Source organism: Watersipora subatra, chromosome 7 (genome assembly GCF_963576615.1).
Source record: "Watersipora subatra chromosome 7, tzWatSuba1.1, whole genome shotgun sequence".
In the NCBI taxonomy this organism is placed as follows: Eukaryota; Metazoa; Bryozoa; class Gymnolaemata; order Cheilostomatida; family Watersiporidae; genus Watersipora; species Watersipora subatra.
The window spans coordinates 55,605,183-55,624,620 of record NC_088714.1 but is presented as its reverse complement, the minus strand read 5'-3'; the positions used below and the strand labels follow the sequence as shown (position 1 = coordinate 55,624,620).

The 19,438-nt window shown below is 34.8% G+C and overlaps 1 protein-coding gene across 2 annotated transcripts in view; it reads right to left on the bottom strand.

Annotated features, from left to right (window-relative positions):
- Positions 1 to 858: 858 nt before the first annotated feature.
- Positions 859 to 19,438, bottom strand: part of LOC137401013 (radial spoke head protein 6 homolog A-like) — a 54,669-nt gene continuing 36,089 nt past the window's right edge. The window contains exons 1-9 of one of the 2 annotated variants that reach the window (XM_068087354.1): positions 5,902 to 6,113; positions 5,079 to 5,268; positions 4,773 to 4,954; positions 4,556 to 4,652; positions 4,064 to 4,232; positions 3,278 to 3,443; positions 2,372 to 2,555; positions 2,005 to 2,264; positions 859 to 1,232 (exon numbers count right to left, since the gene is read on the bottom strand). In XM_068087354.1, the coding sequence (XP_067943455.1) occupies positions 1,001 to 1,232; positions 2,005 to 2,264; positions 2,372 to 2,555; positions 3,278 to 3,443; positions 4,064 to 4,232; positions 4,556 to 4,652; positions 4,773 to 4,954; positions 5,079 to 5,268; positions 5,902 to 6,005 (1,584 nt within the window). In that variant the 5' untranslated portion in view covers positions 6,006 to 6,113 and the 3' untranslated portion in view covers positions 859 to 1,000. Of the gene's footprint in view, positions 1,233 to 2,004; positions 2,265 to 2,371; positions 2,556 to 3,277; positions 3,444 to 4,063; positions 4,233 to 4,555; positions 4,653 to 4,772; positions 4,955 to 5,078; positions 5,269 to 5,901; positions 6,114 to 19,438 lie in introns of those variants that run through there. The other variant, XM_068087355.1, reaches the window with a different exon arrangement.

Sequence of the window (19,438 nt, the reverse complement as noted above, 5' to 3'; positions counted from 1 at the left end):
TTTAGTGACAATATTCTTGAAAAGCACGTACCATAAAACCTTTATTTGAACGCCACCTCTAATAGAACACCACCTCTAATAGAGTGCCACTATAGGAAAAGGGTTGAAAAATAGAGCGCATGGCATTCATGGCAGTGGCAGTTTTACTGGCATGGCAGTTTTACGGTATTAGATATGCTCTAAAGCAATACATAAAGCTTTTAGTTTAAAGCTAAATGGCCACAACCAGTTCAAACTAGATACTCTCGCTCTCCTTCGTGGGAGCATAAAAGCTACAGCTTGTTTCTTACACCGACGGATCTTACCGGAAGCCTTATCCAGACTTTTAGTGCTTTTATACATTTCTGTTGTGTATCTTCATATACCTTAGTTGTATACCTTTATATCCCTCACTTATCTTCTTTTATATACATGTACATACCTTAGTTATACATCTTTATATACCAAAACTATATATTTTATATTCCAATCTAGCTAGCCTAGGAGTAAATCAGCAGAGAAAGAAGCATTTCTTATGTACTTGAGCTTTGTTCTCCTTTAATATGGAATCTGGCATTACGCTAGGCCTTTAATTTACTTCCAACTTAGGTGCCGCTAGTTTCATCTATTAAAATTATTACTAATGTAAAAAGCCAACCAATGAAAAGTCTTGGTAGTTGCCCACTTGACTTAAGTACTTGAAGGATTCAGCGACTGAGGAGTGAAAGTGAACCCTTTGATTTCAGTTCAGTTCTGGCAAACCATCGAGAGAACCAACCAACTAGCTATCTAAGCAACTAACCAACCGACCAGCTAACTAATCAACCTACTAACTGATGACACATCTAAACTGTGGCTATTATGCAACAACACCAACTCTTCAATAAAAATCATGCATTTTTATATAATTTGAAAAAAGATCAGATCTTTGATAATGTCAAATAACTATTATTAAGAGAGAGCGCACTTTAATATTATGTCTGATATTATGTACAGAGTATAGTGTAAATTTGCAAGTGGTCTAGCCATCATCTTCTTCTTCCTCTCCTTCTTCCTCTTCAATCTCTTCGGCTGCCTCAGCAGCATCAGCTTGCGCCGCTCTCAATGCTGCCTCTTCCTCAGGGGTAGGATCTTCAACTTCTGTTATCTCTGGACCACTCGGGAACTCCTCCATGATAGCGGGCACCGGAGTTGGGTTGAAATTTTCTGCTGAATATTTGTGACCCCAACCGAAATATACGTTCTCAAACTTCCTAAAAAAGTAAAAGCGTACAAGTTACATTTACTTGACTTACATCTACATGTACTTGAGTATTTAACGCAACGGGGTTGTTATTTAAGAGGAAGAAAGACATATTCAGGTGGGCTGATATTAGTACAGGCTCTCATAACATCAGCAAAGTTCACCATTTTGGTGTTTATTTGATGCACTTTTTCATTTATTGCATATCATTGGTTAACCTTTTTGCAACAAACCCACATTATGCGGTTGAAAGTTTCCTTAAAGCACAAATGAGTCAATACAATAATTATTTTGAAACTAATATTTAAGAAAGTTGAAAAAGAGCTTTAGATTCAGAATTTAGTTAGTCGACATACAACCAGTATAGATATTACAACCAATCAAATACCATTATTTAAATAAAAAATAGTGAGTACATATTAACCTGGCTTGTGTAAAGCATTAGCACAATACAAATTTACTGAATATCGGTGCTATAAAACTGTGAGATACATGTATATAGCTACAACTTAATATACCGCTAATTAAGTTAGATAACAAAATTGCAACTGATTGCAGCAATTAGTTAAGATTTGCAATCATACTCGCTATATTTCTATTTGTGCGCTCCTTTTGTTGGTCGCAATGACAATGCTTCTAACCTTATAAGCAATGAGCTCATGCATGATACAATTTACATGAATTTTGATGGAAAATTTAATAATATTTATAGTTATTTCATGTATAGATGGTTAGGAAATTATTAAACTTGCAATCAAAAGGCCTGGAATTACTAAGCATACTTTTCGAAGCAGAAGGCATAAGCTCCTGGCCAGAGGTTACTCTTCAGCACTGCTATGGCGTATTGAGGAATTATATTAGTAGAAAGTTTGGCTGTCCATGGAGGCATGCTGTCTATCTCAGCATCCTCACTCAGTGGTGTGAGTAGTGGTGGTCCGACCTCTGGTTCTGGTTCGTCCACTTCCTCTTTTTCCTCCTCTTGACTTTCCTCCTCAAAGTCATCTTCGTTTGTCTGTACAGGGTTCCACCACGTGCACCTACCCTGTTCAAAATATCAGGCATATGAAACTTTTTTAGTTAATTATTAGAATGGTAAGAGGCCATAATTTTGATTATCAACGAATGATTCCAGCCAAACTTTAATCACACCTGCGGTAGAATGTGCTGCACATGGTGCACCCAGTTCTGCAGTGTTGGATCACAAAGATCTCTCACGGGAATTCCTTCAAAGTCAAGGTTTTCTACAAAGTTATCTCTCTGTGTCTCCTCTTCTTCCTCCTCTTCTTCGGCATCAAACTGGTAGTAGTCATGAGGAGAGACATGTGTGCCTGCGCTGTCAACAGGAAACAGATAAACTAGTAGTAGTAATGAAGGGAGACATGTGTGCCTGCGCTGTCAACAGGAAACAGATGAAGTAGTAGTCATGAGGGGAGAAATGTGTGCCTGCGCTGTCAACAGGAAACACATAAACTAGTAATAGTCATGAGGAGAGACAGATGTGCCCGCGCTGTCAACAAGAAACAGATAAAATGGTAGTAGTCATGAGGGAAGACATGTGTGCCCACGCTGTCAACAAGAAACAGATAAAATGGTAGTAGTCATAAGGGAAGACATGTGTGCCCACGCTGTCAACAAGAAACAAATAAACTAGTAGTAGTCATGAGGGGAGACATATGTGCCTGCGCTGTCAACAAGAAACAGATAAAATGGTAGTAGTCATAAGGGAAGACATGTGTGCCCGCGCTGTCAACAGGAAATAGATTTACAGCTCAACACTTTATTAAGAAAATAGCTGCGGCGCTCTATGTACAAGAGAACGCTGGACCATATATTTACACATCTCTTTGTTTTTGTAACTACTCATAGGTTCATAAACCAACTGAAGCTATATTTATTTTTTGATTAACAGTTTATAATAATAGCAAATTATAGCAAATTAAATTATAGTGAACATCCATCATTTTAAAGAGGTCGACTTACAAGAGAGAATAAGAGATCAGAAATACAGTCCAGCAGTAGTACATACATAACTTACTTACCTAAAACTATCCTTACCTGATTCTAGCAATCTGCGCTCTGAGGTAGTTGGATTCATTTCCAGGGAAGGGAGGATAACTCACGACGGGTGAATCTAGGCGACCGGTTAGAAACTTTTTAATTTTTCTTGCAACACTCAGCTGTTGAGGAGTGACGTTTGGCAGCTTCTTCCAAGGTTTGCCAGCTAAAGACAGTCCAAATAAACAACTTTACAAATTCGATTTTACCTACTGCGAAATACGAGTTATAATAATTTCAACGTAACAGTGTATTCTTGTTAATAGATCATAAATGTTTCCTACAAAAAGTGCAACATTTCAACCTGTTATTCTTACTATAAAACCAGCTGCTATTTTTTAAATTGTTGTCTATCGTTTAACATTAATTTTGCTTTATTGTAATATTGGATACACATATGTCAATAATGTAAGACAGCTTTTGGAGAGCTAATTGGTATCAGAACAATTGAAATAAAGTTTCTCTGATATTTTTGTTCATCTTATTTACCAGACTCTTTTATGTTCAAAAATATTCACAGTTTCGCTTGCTTTCTTAACTTATATGTTTAACTTACAAGTTGGCCGCCGTAAATGGAACAAAACCTAAAACTATTTTCTAAATATTATTCTACAACAGTTATCAAAATTTATTCAGCAATCTATCCTACAGATATTTGTCAATACAGTCAGAGCTTGCCCATAGACAAAAAAATTCTACAAATTAAACTTCACTTAGCTTGATTCCTATACAACTTTGGGTGAACTTTATTTATCATCAAGCTCATTTTTGTACAGAAAAACTTACGTTCATTGCAAACGAAGTATGTTTTTTTGTTGGCGCCTGTTCTGGCCTCTTCTTTTGGAGTTACCGGAGGTGGTTTCCATGCCGGCTTTGGAGTGTCATCTTCTTCCGTTTCTTCATCATCGTCTCCTTCCTCTTTTTCGGTTGTCTCTTCTTCCTGTTCTGGCTCTGCCTGTTGATTAAAACGCAAGTAGAAATGGCAAAGACAATATAATTTGATGATGCGATTATACAGCTTTATTCTAATAACATGCTCAAAAATGTTAGAAAACATACAAAAATAAAAAGAAGTAAATGAAAGTCAGGTCAAGGTCATATGTTTAAGGATTAAATATAATACAAAGAATAGGGCATCACGACGAAGCAGCTACTACCTGCAGCCGTTGAAAAAGCAAAAGCTGTAAAAAAAAATGAAGTAGCTTGTAACAAGGTAAAAAACAAATAATTTTTATCAAAGTTGCCAACAGTGGTTTTATGTAATTAAACAAATCTCACCTCTTCCTCTTCTTCCTCTTCATCTTCCTCTCCTTCTCGATACTCCACCTCTGCGATGTAATAATTCTGTTCTGTTCCTAATATTTTACCCCACAACCTACACAACAATATCAAAGAATGACACTACAGTTGGTCTAATCATGCTGTTGTGAGCCTCAATTTTTAGGTCAACGCAAGGGTGCATAACAAACATACTATATAAGACGTAGGATAGTACCTGACATGCTGCAGCAAGTGGTTGTCAACCAAACTTTTCAAAGCTAGCCACATTCTGTAACACTCTTCTCTGTTCATCCCAATTCCAGCTTGTTCAAAATAGAAAGACAACTCCATGAGATTTGGGAGAGGAGTGTCGACATCTTCTTCCTGCGCTTCTACCTCTTCTTCTCCGTCTCCTTTCTAAATCACCATAATTGATCATTGTTGATATCAAATAAGATTGGTTTTTTATTATTTATTTCATTATAACTGATTATTTATTTGATTCGTTATTTAGTATTAATGTTAGTCAACTGATATACACCTTGAAGAGTTTTTCTTGTATTTGACAAAGAGCAACTTCTGTTGATCGGTCGATTTTGTCTTGAACAGTATCAACATCAGATACAAACTGTGATCGTTTGGTTTCTTTGCTAATATCTTCAAATATATCTACGACATCGTTAGGTCTTTCATCAAGCACCTTTGTCAGCACCTTGCTCAAGTGGTCATATCTACAACAATATACTTTGTTATGATATTCACACTAGATATATAAATATTAGTCTGTGTTTTTGTGTTTCAAAAAGTTAGTTGGGAACTTGTAAAATTCTGAGAAGCTGCTATTCTTATTGCACTGCAGTAGACAAAAAAAAACACCCGAGGCTAAATAACTCACAATCTGACTTTTAAATATCATTAAATTATTGCTGATCTGTGGGACAGATTAAATTCTGATATTAATGGAGCTAAACACTATTATCATATAAAACAAAGTCAATGTCTTTAATTACCTGCAATAGGAAGCTAAGTATATTACTGCTCATTTTTTTTCGAGAACTAGAAGAGATTTTTGTGAAACCATTTCATAACTGTTTTTAGAAAAAAACTGAAATGTAACATTCGTTACACAAAAACGAGAAAAAGAGGCTTTTTAATAATATAGGAGTTCCCTCATCCGTTTATTCCTTCTAAGAACATCCGTGGAAAAATAATCAACTGGAATTAGGAATTCAAGTTAAAAACAACACTTTCCAGCTTGACAATGAATTAAAAAACCGAAGTTATGCAGAAACACGTTGAAAGCGAGGCGTAGGTAATGCGTAAAAACAATATGCGTGCTAAACTATGACTACAGTTGAACTTACAAATTTCCTCCTGTCTTATTGCTTCTTGTCAGAAGGTAGGATTTGGCATTCATAAACTCAATTTCTTTTGAAACTGGTTCGGAAGGAGGAGGTACGTCACCCATTATAAAAAGTATACTAAAAACCTTATTACAACCGACTAGAAGAGATATGGCGACGACTGAATTGGCTGCGCCAACACTTTTGAAGCGACGAAACGATGTGTTTACACGGTTGTTACAAAAGCCTAGCAACGCCTCGTCGTAGTATCTAAGATACCATTCCAGCGCAACACGCTAGTAAGCAAATGTGGCTACGAGCATATCCAATAGATATTTGTATTTTATGCGTTCAGCCAATGACGCCTTTAGACGTTGAACCCACAATGCAATACAGGGCTTCGCAATCACCCACGTTGTAACAGAGCCGTACGTAGTCTCGACTATAAAATAAATTTCCATGTTTTTGACCGCGAGGCGCAGCAACAGTAGCATTTTCTTTCGGTCTATTCCATATGTTAGTTACTTTTTTGTTATATTGGGAAAATACTTTAAAATTAAACATATTCTCAATAAAAAAAACCTGTACATGCAGGCAAGATAATTTAAACAACATGTAAATATTGCCAGTGCTATCGCCAGCCACCATCCGCGGTGGCTGGCTCCTGGCAATAGCCCTAGACAAAATTGCGAGACCGTCACAGATCGAAGAACACGTACGACGGGCAAGCCCGAGACGTGCCCGCAAAGCCGAACCCAACAGCGTGTTCCCCATCAATATGCGCCCGGGTGTCAGGTACTTATGATCATTAATGTCATCCCTTTTTGCATACCCATGCGAGTGCAAAGACTTGATACTATTCTTGAGTTATAGAAACATTAGTTTGTACTTTAATTATACTATACATTCATTTAGTATTCAACTGTGTAGTGAAGTACCGTCAGCCACTTTTTGCAGCAACGCTCAAGACTTGGATATGACCCTATATTATATACAAATCTGGTAGTGTATCGCAACTAAATTATATTTTTGATACTATCATGAAATAATCATACAAAAAATAAATCATAAACACAAAACATAATTAGAACTTATAAACTACCGTAGTGGGTAGGTGTGATAAATGCTTCACGTTAGTCCGATGCTTGGTCAGATCTAAAAAAGATAACGATTTGTGAGTTTCTAGACCGCAGTTCCTAACTCGGTTTGAAAACTGTGTAGCTGTGTTGGCGATTATATGTAATCAGTAGTACCATGGACGTAAGAAAATAGTTTTGTATAGCTTTTAAAAAACCTTTGACATCAGTGTTAAACGTCCTGCTCTAGGGGGCAATATTTGTTTCTTTTTTGCATTTCTAAAGCGAGCGGCATCGTAGGGCCAGCATCGTGCTGCATGCTTGCAGTCAAAACTCTTCTTAAAAAATAAGAATGATTACTGGCATTAAAGAATGGTTACTGGTGTTTTGCTGGTGCTGAAAATGCCTAGATTTATTCTAAATACTAGAAATATAAGGTATATATAAACGAGTGACAAAAACATAATACATTGAAAAAATACCAAAAAGGTTTACTGCTCTGTTACGCTGCTAAAAATAGATCCTAGACAGATGTTTTATAAGCAACTATGTTCTTGATGACAGTTTGTGTTGCAACAGTGTCTTCTAGTGCAGTCCGGTTAATTTCTAATTGTAATTTTCCTTGGAAATATTGGACCAAGTTTTAGATTTTATTTTACTTATTTTAGGTGGTAAATGTTGGCATAAAACTGGCGATTTCCAAGTCGAAATCAACAATCAAGGTATGTCTTTCTGAGGTTGTGATCTGAAGTTGATGTGACGTGATGCTGTCAAAATATCTCTATTTCATTTAATCAGCGGTAAAAGTTCATCATGGGATTAATTTTATCATAATTTTTGCTACATCAACAAAATATATATTTTATAAACTTATTATGCAACGCTCAACGGAGCAGAAAAGATTTTGCCATATTGTATTATTCGTTAACTTTTTTTAATCTTTATCAAATGTTTATTTTCAGTTTCTTGCTCTACTAATCCATGATAGTCTCACTAACGCATTAGACCAGCCTGCTGACATTATTATAGTACCAAGACATGATTCTGAGCGAATTCACTACTCCCTAATGGTTAGTATTCTTATGCTGCACTTTTATACTAAAAGACTATGTCAAGATATTAATTTTGAGAACAATTAGTGTTGCATGGCTGTGCATAGTTATTATAATTGTTTTAAAAATTTAAAACAGCACATCGTTTATATAGCGTGTAACTTGAATAAGATAACTGTTTTGTAGGCACGGGAATACTTGCTCTGCGTGTATCTTTAACATGCAACTTACATTAGCTTGCATAGCTTTATATACAAGTTGTATATGGTACTCTGTTTGCAGCTGGTAGATAGGAAACTTAGAAAAATTCATTCAATGGACTCTCTTTCTTACAAAGGACAACAGACCATTGAAAAAAGGTGAGCATGAAATTCTTCACTAGGTTTGTCGGTAAATCTTACAAAAAGCAACAGTTATTGCCTTTGCATTCTAGCATAAATGGTTTAATCCAAAAACTCACTGTTAGCAACAATATTTGCAGGAAGCTTATTTCTGTTGATAAGAGGTTTGCTGATTATGCTGTGACAGATAGTGAGATGGCGGCTATGCAACAGAAAGATTGTGTAAGCTGTGGACTGTATGTTACCAAGGTGAAGCTGTGGACTGTATGTTATCAAGGTGAGTGACACTCTCATTCATAGAGGTCTCAAGACTTCAACAATTATCAGTAGGAAACGTCTGGTTGGATTATTTATCTACACATTAACTATTACTAAGGAACCTAGTCCTATTCTGTCAATTTTCACTGTTAACCACAATGTTTTTTCAGCAAAATTAGTGTGTTTCCTTGTAGGGGGTTATGCAATAATCTTGAACTTTCTAGATATTTGGCACATTTTTGTTGTTGTAAACTTATTAAAGAATAATTCTAAGAATCTCCATTTTTATAATGTTATTAATATTTTCAGCATGCGCAACGATATGTTGAATCGTTTGAGCTAGAAAATAGAAAAGATGGTGATATGTCTTTAAATCCTTCCACATACCGTAAAGAATTATTGGCAAGTATAAAGGTATGTGAAACAATAACTATTCCCAGCAGATTTAGCACATCTGTATATCTTGTATGTAAATAGATGTTAAGATACTTCCTCACTTATTTGGTTTAATTTTTTCAACCTGAACTAACAACTTTTTAAAATTTTTGCATTGAATTTCGTTTTTAACCAGTTGTCTTTATTTATGTTAGGAAGATGGTCGAGCATTGGCGGATATCAAGCTCTCTATGGAAGCAGGTAGGTTGAAGATGTAAGCCACATACAGGCTAACAAGTTTTATATTTGTATCATGTTAACCCTTTGACAGGGGAAACGACCAGAATGTCGTTTACCGGTTGCGTGGGGAAACGACATTTATGTCTATTTTGGTAGACGTTTATAAAGCTGTCGTCTAGTAACGTTAAACAAAGGATATGAACACTAGTAAGTTTTAAATATCATCAACAAGATATCAGTCAATGATTTACAATATGAAACGATTATCTGAGAGGCGTTGCTTTGTGCTAAAAGCTAAACAAATCGCGATTCCTTGGAAAAGATTAAAAGTTGGAAAAACCAGTCAACATCGGCTCAACTTTCAAAACGGTAAAATAAAAGATTATTTTATCCTGCGATCGTTAGTGATTTTTTGTCTGATCAGAATGAAATTAATTCAAATGATAGAAGTGATGTAAACTTTTTTGGACTTATAATATACTTGGAATATGCAGAGAAAACGATCGTTATGGTGGCTCGCACGGCTACGTTATAGCATTTGACTCTACCGAAAAAGATGCTTCCAAGCATTTCATACAGGGACAATTGCACATGGTTGTAATTTTTTTTGAGTAGTAGATATGTGAATAAATGTATATGTACAAAAAATTTTGTTCATTGAACTAAATTTAAGATTTGAGCTATGCATGTTCATAAAATATCGATTTTATTGAATTTTCGAAAATAAATTACACGAGTCTCGGTTGTTTTTGGGGGGCTTATACCTGGTCAAAGGGTTAATACATAAAAATTATTTTTCTGTGATCACCAATCTAGAGCATGAGAATACTATTCTGATATCTTTAAATAGTATAGTGTTGGTATCTACAGACATTACCTGCTTTATATATACTAATGCATGTTCTTTGGCTACGGCGCGCTTACGGCCGGGAAAATACCAGTGTACGGAGGCAAATACTAGGGCGATTTGAGCCTTCGGCATGACTGCATAGCAACTGCAGTAACTTACATCACAATTCTGATAGTTACATAAATTAATATGCATAGGAAAGCTGAGAAATTTCTCTACAAGCTGATATTTTTTCTATGCAGATAGCTTGCAAATGCTTTCCAGCAAAAGTCTCAATTCGTTGAAGCTATTAATTTTTTTTATACACCATTTTCAATTGTATTTTCCTAATTGATAAAGGTAATTGACAATGTTGTATAAATAATACTTGCACAGATTCATAGGTTCTCAACAATTTGCAAAAAAAATTGGTCGTCAAAGAGCATTGAAAGTGGAGTTATGAGCTCCGATGCATTGCGGGAGCGCCACTCGAAATTCAAAAATTATTAGATAAAAATTAATTAGTATTATAAAATCAAGTACCTGAAGGGCTATAAAACACACCATACTAGTTATGGTGTATTTAATGTAGTTCCAGCTGGAGATTATGAACATTGTCGACAGGAGCATATATCTGGAATGTATGATGGTATTCAGATGGTAAATGAGACCATTTTATATTATCTTAAAGAGAGTAGCTCTGACTATCAGGTCATTAGTCGGCAACTTATTAGACTGAGTCCAGCTGTACTAGAAGCTTACGAGTCATGGTGTAAGAAGTTAACTCCAGAAGATGACAATAGTAGGCTATCTCCAGCATATTATGGTATGGAAAAATCCATTACGCATAGCTTAACATATGTTTTCCTGTTATGCTTTCCAATGTACACATGTATGCGGATAACTGGCATTTCTTCAATATGTTTTAAAACAAAATTTTATTGTTGGTTCACACCGGACTATTATCGTGTATTACCTGTTATTTGATGCCCTGATTCAGTAGTAACTACTGTTTTATTAACTTTTATGTTGCATACAATTATATAGTTTAGCCATCCTGTATTTCTAGTCAGTTTGTTTGCATTAGTGGAATATGCATCAAGGATGTGTGTACTCAGCTGTACTCAGTGTGTACTTTTTCTTTATACAATTTTGCAACTTGGTGTATTCAACTTTTTCAACGGTTTTTCTATTTGGTACATATTATATTTCGTTGAGAGATGCTATGTAAACCTAAATAATATCTAACTTTTACATACAACATACAATGACAATACCTTCTCATAACTCTAAGCTTGAGTTTGTATGAAGTCATAAAACTTTTATGTAGCCGGCTAATACTTGCTGTTCAAGTGCACAAAGTTGAAATAAGATAACTGTTTTGTAGCTAGGCTAAAATTTGCTGAAGTCAGGTTCAAATATGTATTTAATAGAAATATAACTGTTTTGTAGCTGGGCTAATAATTGCTGAAAAGTCAGGTTCTAACATGTATTTAATAGAAATATAACTGTTTTGTAGCTGGGCTAATATTTGCTGAAAAGTCAGGTTCCAATATGTATTTAATAGAAATATAACTGTTTTGTAGCTAGGCTAATAATTGCTGAAAAGTCGGTTCTAACATGTATTTAATAGAAATATAACTGTTTTGTAGCTGGGCTAATATTTGCTGAAAAGTCAGGTTCCAATATGTATTTAATAGAAATATAACTGTTTTGTAGCTAGGCTAATAATTGCTGAAAAGTCGGTTCTAACATGTATTTAATAGAAATATAACTGTTTTGTAGCTAGGCTAATATTTGCTGAAAAGTCAGGTTCTAATCTGTATTGTAATTAGAAGAAAAAGTATAACTGTTTTGTGGGCAAGCCAAAACCTGCTGTAGTCATATAAAATAACTGTTTTGCAATGTAGTACATACGTAATAGTTTGTAATAATATTATCAATGTAGAGGCTCTATTCAAGAGTATACTAAAAACCATTTACAACAACGGCCTACTACAACTACGCAGTACAACTAGCATTAGCAGTTTTGTAGTTCCATAGAAACGACCTTGTCAACGTGCAGTTATATTGTAGGCGCCAAAATTTATTTCTGTGTACATTCCGCAACCGAGTTAGGAATTGCGGCTAGAAACTCACAAATCGTTATCTTTTTTAGATCTGACCCCAATGCTTAGAAAAGTTGTAGAAATGTCAGTAATGGAATTTGTCAAAATATCTGAGAAGTGTTACTGAAAAACGTTGAAGAAGTGCGGGGCATCAAATAATTCGCAATAAAGACTGCTTAGGTTACGCAGATGAATTTAATACATGTACAAATAACTCAAATTACCAATTACCATATTCCGAAAGTCGAAAGACAATTAAGCTATCTAACATAACCTAAACAATCTAATTCAAGAATTATAATAGCTGTCATATTTACAAAATTCTTCACACAACGTTAATAGCCGTAAGTATTCCTATTAAACTACCAATGACTTTATACAGACATGCAGACCTGCCAACCCAAGAGTGGGGCAATGCGTGAGATTTGGTTTTGGGGCAGTTGATGTATCAATGATAGTATATATAAAGTTGTGGAAATTGGGGCAAAAATCTCACGCATTTTCATTTTTTCTTTGGGGTGATTGCGTTAGTCTCACGCCCAATACGTGAGAGTTGGCAGGTATGCAGACATGCCAACCCAACAGTGGGGCATGGCGTGAGATTTGGTTTTGGGGTTTGGGTAATTGATGTATCAATGATATCAAAGATCTCATGCATTTCTCACGCCTTTTTTTTTTTTTGGGGTGATTGCGTGAGTCTCATGCCCAATGCGGGACAGTTGGCAGGTATGACTGTATAATCTCTATTAGATGTTGATGTTACAAGCACTACTGGTGTTTTTCCCTTACCTAAGCTATCACAGTTCTTTTTCTGCCTCACTGCTCACTCAATACTCCACAATAACTGGGCAATAACTGCCCTAAATATCTCAGCTATAGCTTTCAAAACGTTAACCATGATCACAAAACCAGGATCAGATTTAAATTACCTAGTGCTATCAATGATATAAAACCTCCACACCTGTGGGAGTTTATATCACTGATGCCATAAACCACAATAAACTCACAGTAACCTGCTAAATTTGTTTAATAACCTCTGCACTGATCTAAGAACTTTTTCTCCGCAAAAAAACCCAAACCACACCTACCATCCTCTGACCAAGAATACTATTCACCATCTAGCCTTAACTATTTTAACGTTTTTATATTGTACGTTGTTTTCATAACGAGAAGTTTGTTGTCATAGATATGCATAACTATTTTCACAGAGCTTTTATTTATCCACTTTTTGTTAAAAAGGTTGACTTGCAACAAAATTCACATTACAGTTATTTGAAAAGATTCACCATGTCTTACTCTGTTGTGTTGTAGGTGCAAAATATGTGGAAATGTGATTACAAGCTCTTAAAAGCTCAAAAACGAACAGTTAATCGCAGCCACACGAGGCCGCCGTAGTTCGGATTTTTTTCCAAAACAGCTCAAATGTGACGTAGTTGTGGTAGATGGTTTCTGTTTACACTTTCATGCAACCTTATTCGTCGAAATATTTTCACAAATATACTTCACGCATTCAATAAAACCATGTCTATTGTTCTTATGCGTCTGTTTTATCATCATTGGAATGCTGTCACTTTTAGCAGTGATATCTTATAACATTACCGTTAAAATTCGTTTTATTTTTTTGGCCCTAGCTTGAAGGAGTACATATCATTGTCTGATAATCATGACGAGCCTGTTGGTAACTTGTGATAATCGAAAAGTGTTGCAGAAATTATTTGCGAAGTATTGGGTCACATGATCAGATGTCAACTTGCCGATTAGACCAAACCGAGGCAAAACTGTAAAGTAGCAAGCATCTAGATTTGATACGGGGTCTTCGGTAAAACCTGAAGTGTTTGTCATAAAGTAGTGTTACCATAAGTTTCATATTGAGCTTTGTATTGGCCTTTCAATTCACGTGAGAACATCACGTGACAAAACAATAACTAAATTTCATGACTACGTCAGAGAAATAAAAGGATTCCAACCTACGGCGGCTTTTCGTTTTTGAGCTTTTAAGAGCTTGTAATCACATTTCCACATATTTGGCACTTACAACACAACAGAGTAAGACATGGTGAATTTTTTGTTACCAAATAACTGTAATGTGAATTTTGTTACAAGTTGTAAGTTGTATATATATATATATACAGTGTATATATATATACAGTGTATATATATATATATATACAGTGTATATATATATATATATACATGTATTAGAGATGCCCCGATTCTAACTTCACCAGCCGATTCAGATACTGATCCGATCTACCGATTCTTATTGAAAAATAATCCGATTCAGATACCGATTCAGATCTTTTGTGTTGCATAGATAATTTTTAATTTTATTATACAAATATAATGCAAAAAAAGATAAATATTGATGTATTTATTTGTTTGTATTCATGGAAAAAGATATACATGTATATATATTCACATACTGACATACCGTGCATCTAGTAACAAAACAACCCATGTTTCTTGTAATCTGCTATTAATAATGGTAATTACTGTTAGTGGTACAGGTTTCTCTGTGATAATAGAGTCTGTCTTCTATTGCTGAACGAACTGATGCACCGGTACAAGTTTAGAGCAAATAAACATTTCTCTAAATTACCGTTAGTGATTCAATTATCTCAGTGAGACGTCCTTATCTTCCATCACTAGCGACGTAGCCAGTTGTACTGAGGAAGGATTCACTTGCCACAGATGATGGAGGACAGGCTAAATACCGAAAAGCCACTGAGGTTATTTTATGCGATGCAAATGATACATTGTATCAGGATCAAGAGAGATACGTAGATAACTTTATGCATCGGCTGCTCAAATTACTTACAAATGCTACACCGCACGCATTCTTGTTTCCAATCATTGGTCTCTTGTTCGTGATTGGCTGCAATAAATCATATCGCTGTAATTGGGAAATACCGCACTTGGTGATTACGTCCTGACTAAAGCCAAAAGATTCCTCGGCTGTGTTGATGTTTATCAGGATATAGACATGAAATAGATTGTGCGACAAGCCTGGAATTCATTAGGTAAAAGTAAGGAACTTGCAGCTGATGATTTTTTTTATCAGTGTAGCAGGCTAAAATACGGTTTTCTGCTAAATAGTTTATCTGCAAAAAGTATCTGAAGTTTCCGATTTTTTAAGAAAAGATCTTCAGAAAACGATTCAGATACTTAACAACCATATCAGCGCCGATTCCGATATTGAAATCGGGGCAACTCTAATATATATATACCTATATATATATATATATATATATATACATATATATATATATATACCTATATATATATATATATATATATATATATATTAGAGTATATTATAGTATAATAATATTATATATTATTATATTAGAGTACTCAATATATAGTTACTCAATATATTAGAGTACTCAATATATATCCAGTATATATATAATATATACATATGAACTATATAAAAATTTGATTGGCAATCAACTTCAATAAATCAATCAATCATAGTAAAAGCTACAATCGTAAAAAGTGTTACGAGCAATCAAATGAAATTCCTTAAATCCTTAACAATATGCTCTTAAAAACTTAGGTAACCAAACCCAGAACTATACTGATAGTAAGTTTTTTATGGATGAATGATATTAAGCTGTTGTAACTAAAATCTACAAGAATTGGATATAAAAACCCTAGCAATGGTATGCATTACAAGAAGCAGAACTTTGGTCAGTTAGTGAAGTTGAAATTCTGCTATGTAACAGCAATATTTTGTGCTTATCATTCACCTTTGATACTGCTTGCGTCAGGATTGGATTTTTCCCGGGAATTATTGATTTCATTTCTGACAATTGGGAAGAATTGGTAGTTACCGGTAGATACAGTGGGAAAAATAGGACAAAGTGGTAAATTGTATTTTTATAAAAAACATGGCAAATTTTAAAGTTTTACAAAAAAATGTGGGTTTGTGTTGTTTATCAACCTTTCAGGAATCTAAACTGCAAATAATTAACAAATTGATGAACTTTTGTTAGTTCTATCCCACCAAGTAACACATGTTTAACAACTTAGAATAGCCAAGAACCAACGCTCATTCTGTATTGAAAGTTTAGCTCATCTTATCAATCTAGATAACAAGGATTAGATTTATTGTTACAATCATCCTGTACTTTGCTAAAGTATTTCGCTCAATTTAAATATCAGTTGAAAAGAATTTTACTCGAATGAAAGCTCTTACAATTTAATGCTCACAGGATGCCTAGTCATGATCTGTAATAAAGTGATAATCCTTTGATAGTACTATTTCTAGCTACTGATAATAACTTCAAAGTGAAATGCCTAATTAATTATTTGATTAATAACTACAAACGTATATAACTTGGCTATAAAAGTTCTGGGAAGAGGACAGTCTTTGTCACCATTTGCCTGGAATTGCGTCTTGCTTCACTCTTGCTTTGGTGTCATGCATCGAGGTTTACTCAATTTGAAAAAAGTCTTTGACTATGGCTAGTGGAACTGTGAAAGACATCTGCTAGCTTGCTAAAATGCTTTCAAAGCTTTTAGTTTCAGTGGAAATACTTTAGACCATAGAGAAACAGTAAAAAGCATTATAGTACGAATTTATTGCTCCAGTTCAACCTTTGAATTTTTTCCCCATACATTTCAGGTTATTCAGGGCGGATGGTAAAACCATATTTGTCCCAATGGTATTTACCACTCCACAAAAAACCTTGCAACCTGGGCTTATGAGCATGCTTAATGAACAACGAGAAGTCAATGCATGAGAAAGTTTCTCCGGAATGAAATAAAGTTGCCCTTATCGTAACCAGTTTTGCAAAATGTATAAACTTTGCCGTCATCACACCTTCTTCACACTTCCCTCAAACTATCTCGATGTAACACCTTATGAAAATGGTCTGTTTTCTAGTAGCGTAAAAAGTCAAAGATTAATCTAAAATGGAACCATTTAAAATCGGGGTAGCGAAATTTTAGACTGTCATCTGGGTGGCGCAGTTTACGTATGTGTATGCATGGTTCAACATCCGTTGTAGTCTCAGCTAACGGAAGTCTTTATCAAGCTTTTTACCATCATTTGCTACTTCTCTTTACTCAAAATGTAAAAAGAATTTGCGAGTGTGCATGTCAATCTGATTCATTGAATACACTATGAATCTGATTACACTCGTCAGCTTTAATTCCAAAGATTAGAATAAATTTAATACTACCAGTTGCAGACTGCTTGGCCATAAAAATCTGAGCCAAATAAACTCCAAACTGTAAGACTGGAGTTGCTTTTTCTTGGCCCAATGAGACTGACAAAATTAACTAGGTTAAGCGTCAAAATGCAGGGTGATACAGTAATATATTTTCATGTTAACCATAGGTATTTGACTCTTATACTTTTTCCGAATTATTACAGGCAAAGAGTAACATTTAATCAGGTTGTTTTATGGGTGGAGGCTACAAAAGCACACAAAATAAGTAGTTTTCAGCATGTCTTTAAAGTATTTTCTAAGTGCATTCTATCTCAGCCATTCAATTCCATCTATTTCATGAAATTGACTAATGACCTTATAAAACCTTTCTCCAGTTTGCTTGCCGTTAATTATAGTGTTACATGATCTCAAAGTTTAACTACTGTCATAACTGTTATTGCAGTAGAAAACTGCCTGATTTAATATAAAACAAGATGTATATCTAGACAGTTTGCCTTGATGATATTTTAGTATGACAAAATAACTATATATAGGCTACAGCACTCAAGGAGGAAAGTAAAAATCTAACTAGGATTTATAGCGTATGCGCTAGCTAACTGGAAAAGAAAATGATTTGCACTTTCGCATGGTTTCATTTCAGGCATAAGTTTGCTATGATTGCAAATTTAACTTAAATTGCAAATTTAGAGTTTTAGCTGCGAGTTAGCGCAACTATTGCTTCTGAATTTCCCCACCTCGCTGGCCAAGCTATGCGGAGTTGTGTTTTCTTACAGTATTTGCAAATTAATGATTCACCTATTTAATTTGCAAAGAAAAAGTTCCTGACAAAAGTGTTATTCACAATGGTATAATTCTTTGAAACTATTTTGGTACTATAACACTATGTATTTGTACTTTAATGCTTGCTAGTGGTGTTTTACCATGTACACAAATTTCACATCAACACATATCTAATGCACCAGTATCTAGTGTTCTAATCATATGCTGTATTATGCTATGTTCAACATATTGCTTACGCTATTTGCAGTTTTAAAGATGTGGTTGCGTCAAATTTGAGTTGATTTTAAATTAAAGCATTTTTTTTGTCTATCAGTTGATATGTTGTTTGTTGTGTTAGGCGATCTCATTGTCAAGATATTTGAAGATTAAAATTGAAAAAATTGATCGCGGTAAAAATGCTCAGGCCAAAAAAACATGCCCAGACTTGCCTAAAATGATGTAACGCGTGATACAACCTGTTTCTATCTCTTGTATTCTCATCGGCTAATGCGATAAAAGTCTAGTCCTACACGGCTCTATTGGCATATATTTTATTTTGTATTTGCTTATGTTGGCTAAAATAAAATTTTAAATCCAGCTACAGATACATTATTATGAATGTTTCCAATGCCTCACATAAGGGAAATTGAAAACTTTTCATATTAACTTCCTCTAAATGCTGTGTAAACATTTGAGTACCGACTACCAGTTCTACCAGTCTACGGTAATTAGGTCATTGAGTTAGCTTATTTCATCATGGCCTTTGTATCAGCTAAGTTCTCAGTCGCTACATGCACACCGGAAACTAGCTACTAAATAAAATAGGCACGTCGCCATTTTTGGAAATAATATGTTCAAATATATGGCAAAACCAACTGCATCCTAAAAAGTCATAGTCTACGTTATGTAGTCATTATTAGTATCAATTTGTAGAAGATTTTACTGGTCTATTCGTTTAGTTAATTCAAGTACAAAACAAATGGTTTTATGAGTTGACCGAAATAGTGAACGCAAAACAACGTGAAGTTCGTTGAAATCAATTACCCCACTTATTCTGGCAAAGGATTACTAAAGCCATTCTTGCACCTGGTTGGCGGTTTGTGGACTCACCTGTTTTCACTTAATAGGGTGGAGCATAAATTCTTTTGAACACAATACGTATTTGGTCCGTTGAAATTGAGTCAAGCTATGCAGAAGCACCTGCCAATACAGCTCGGATTACACTTCATAAATCCATATATCAGAGAAGATTTTAGCACAGATGTTAACATTGCTATAATGTATTCAATATGTTCTGCAAATCAAGTTTTGCATTGTCTTCAACAATATTGTTTTATTAT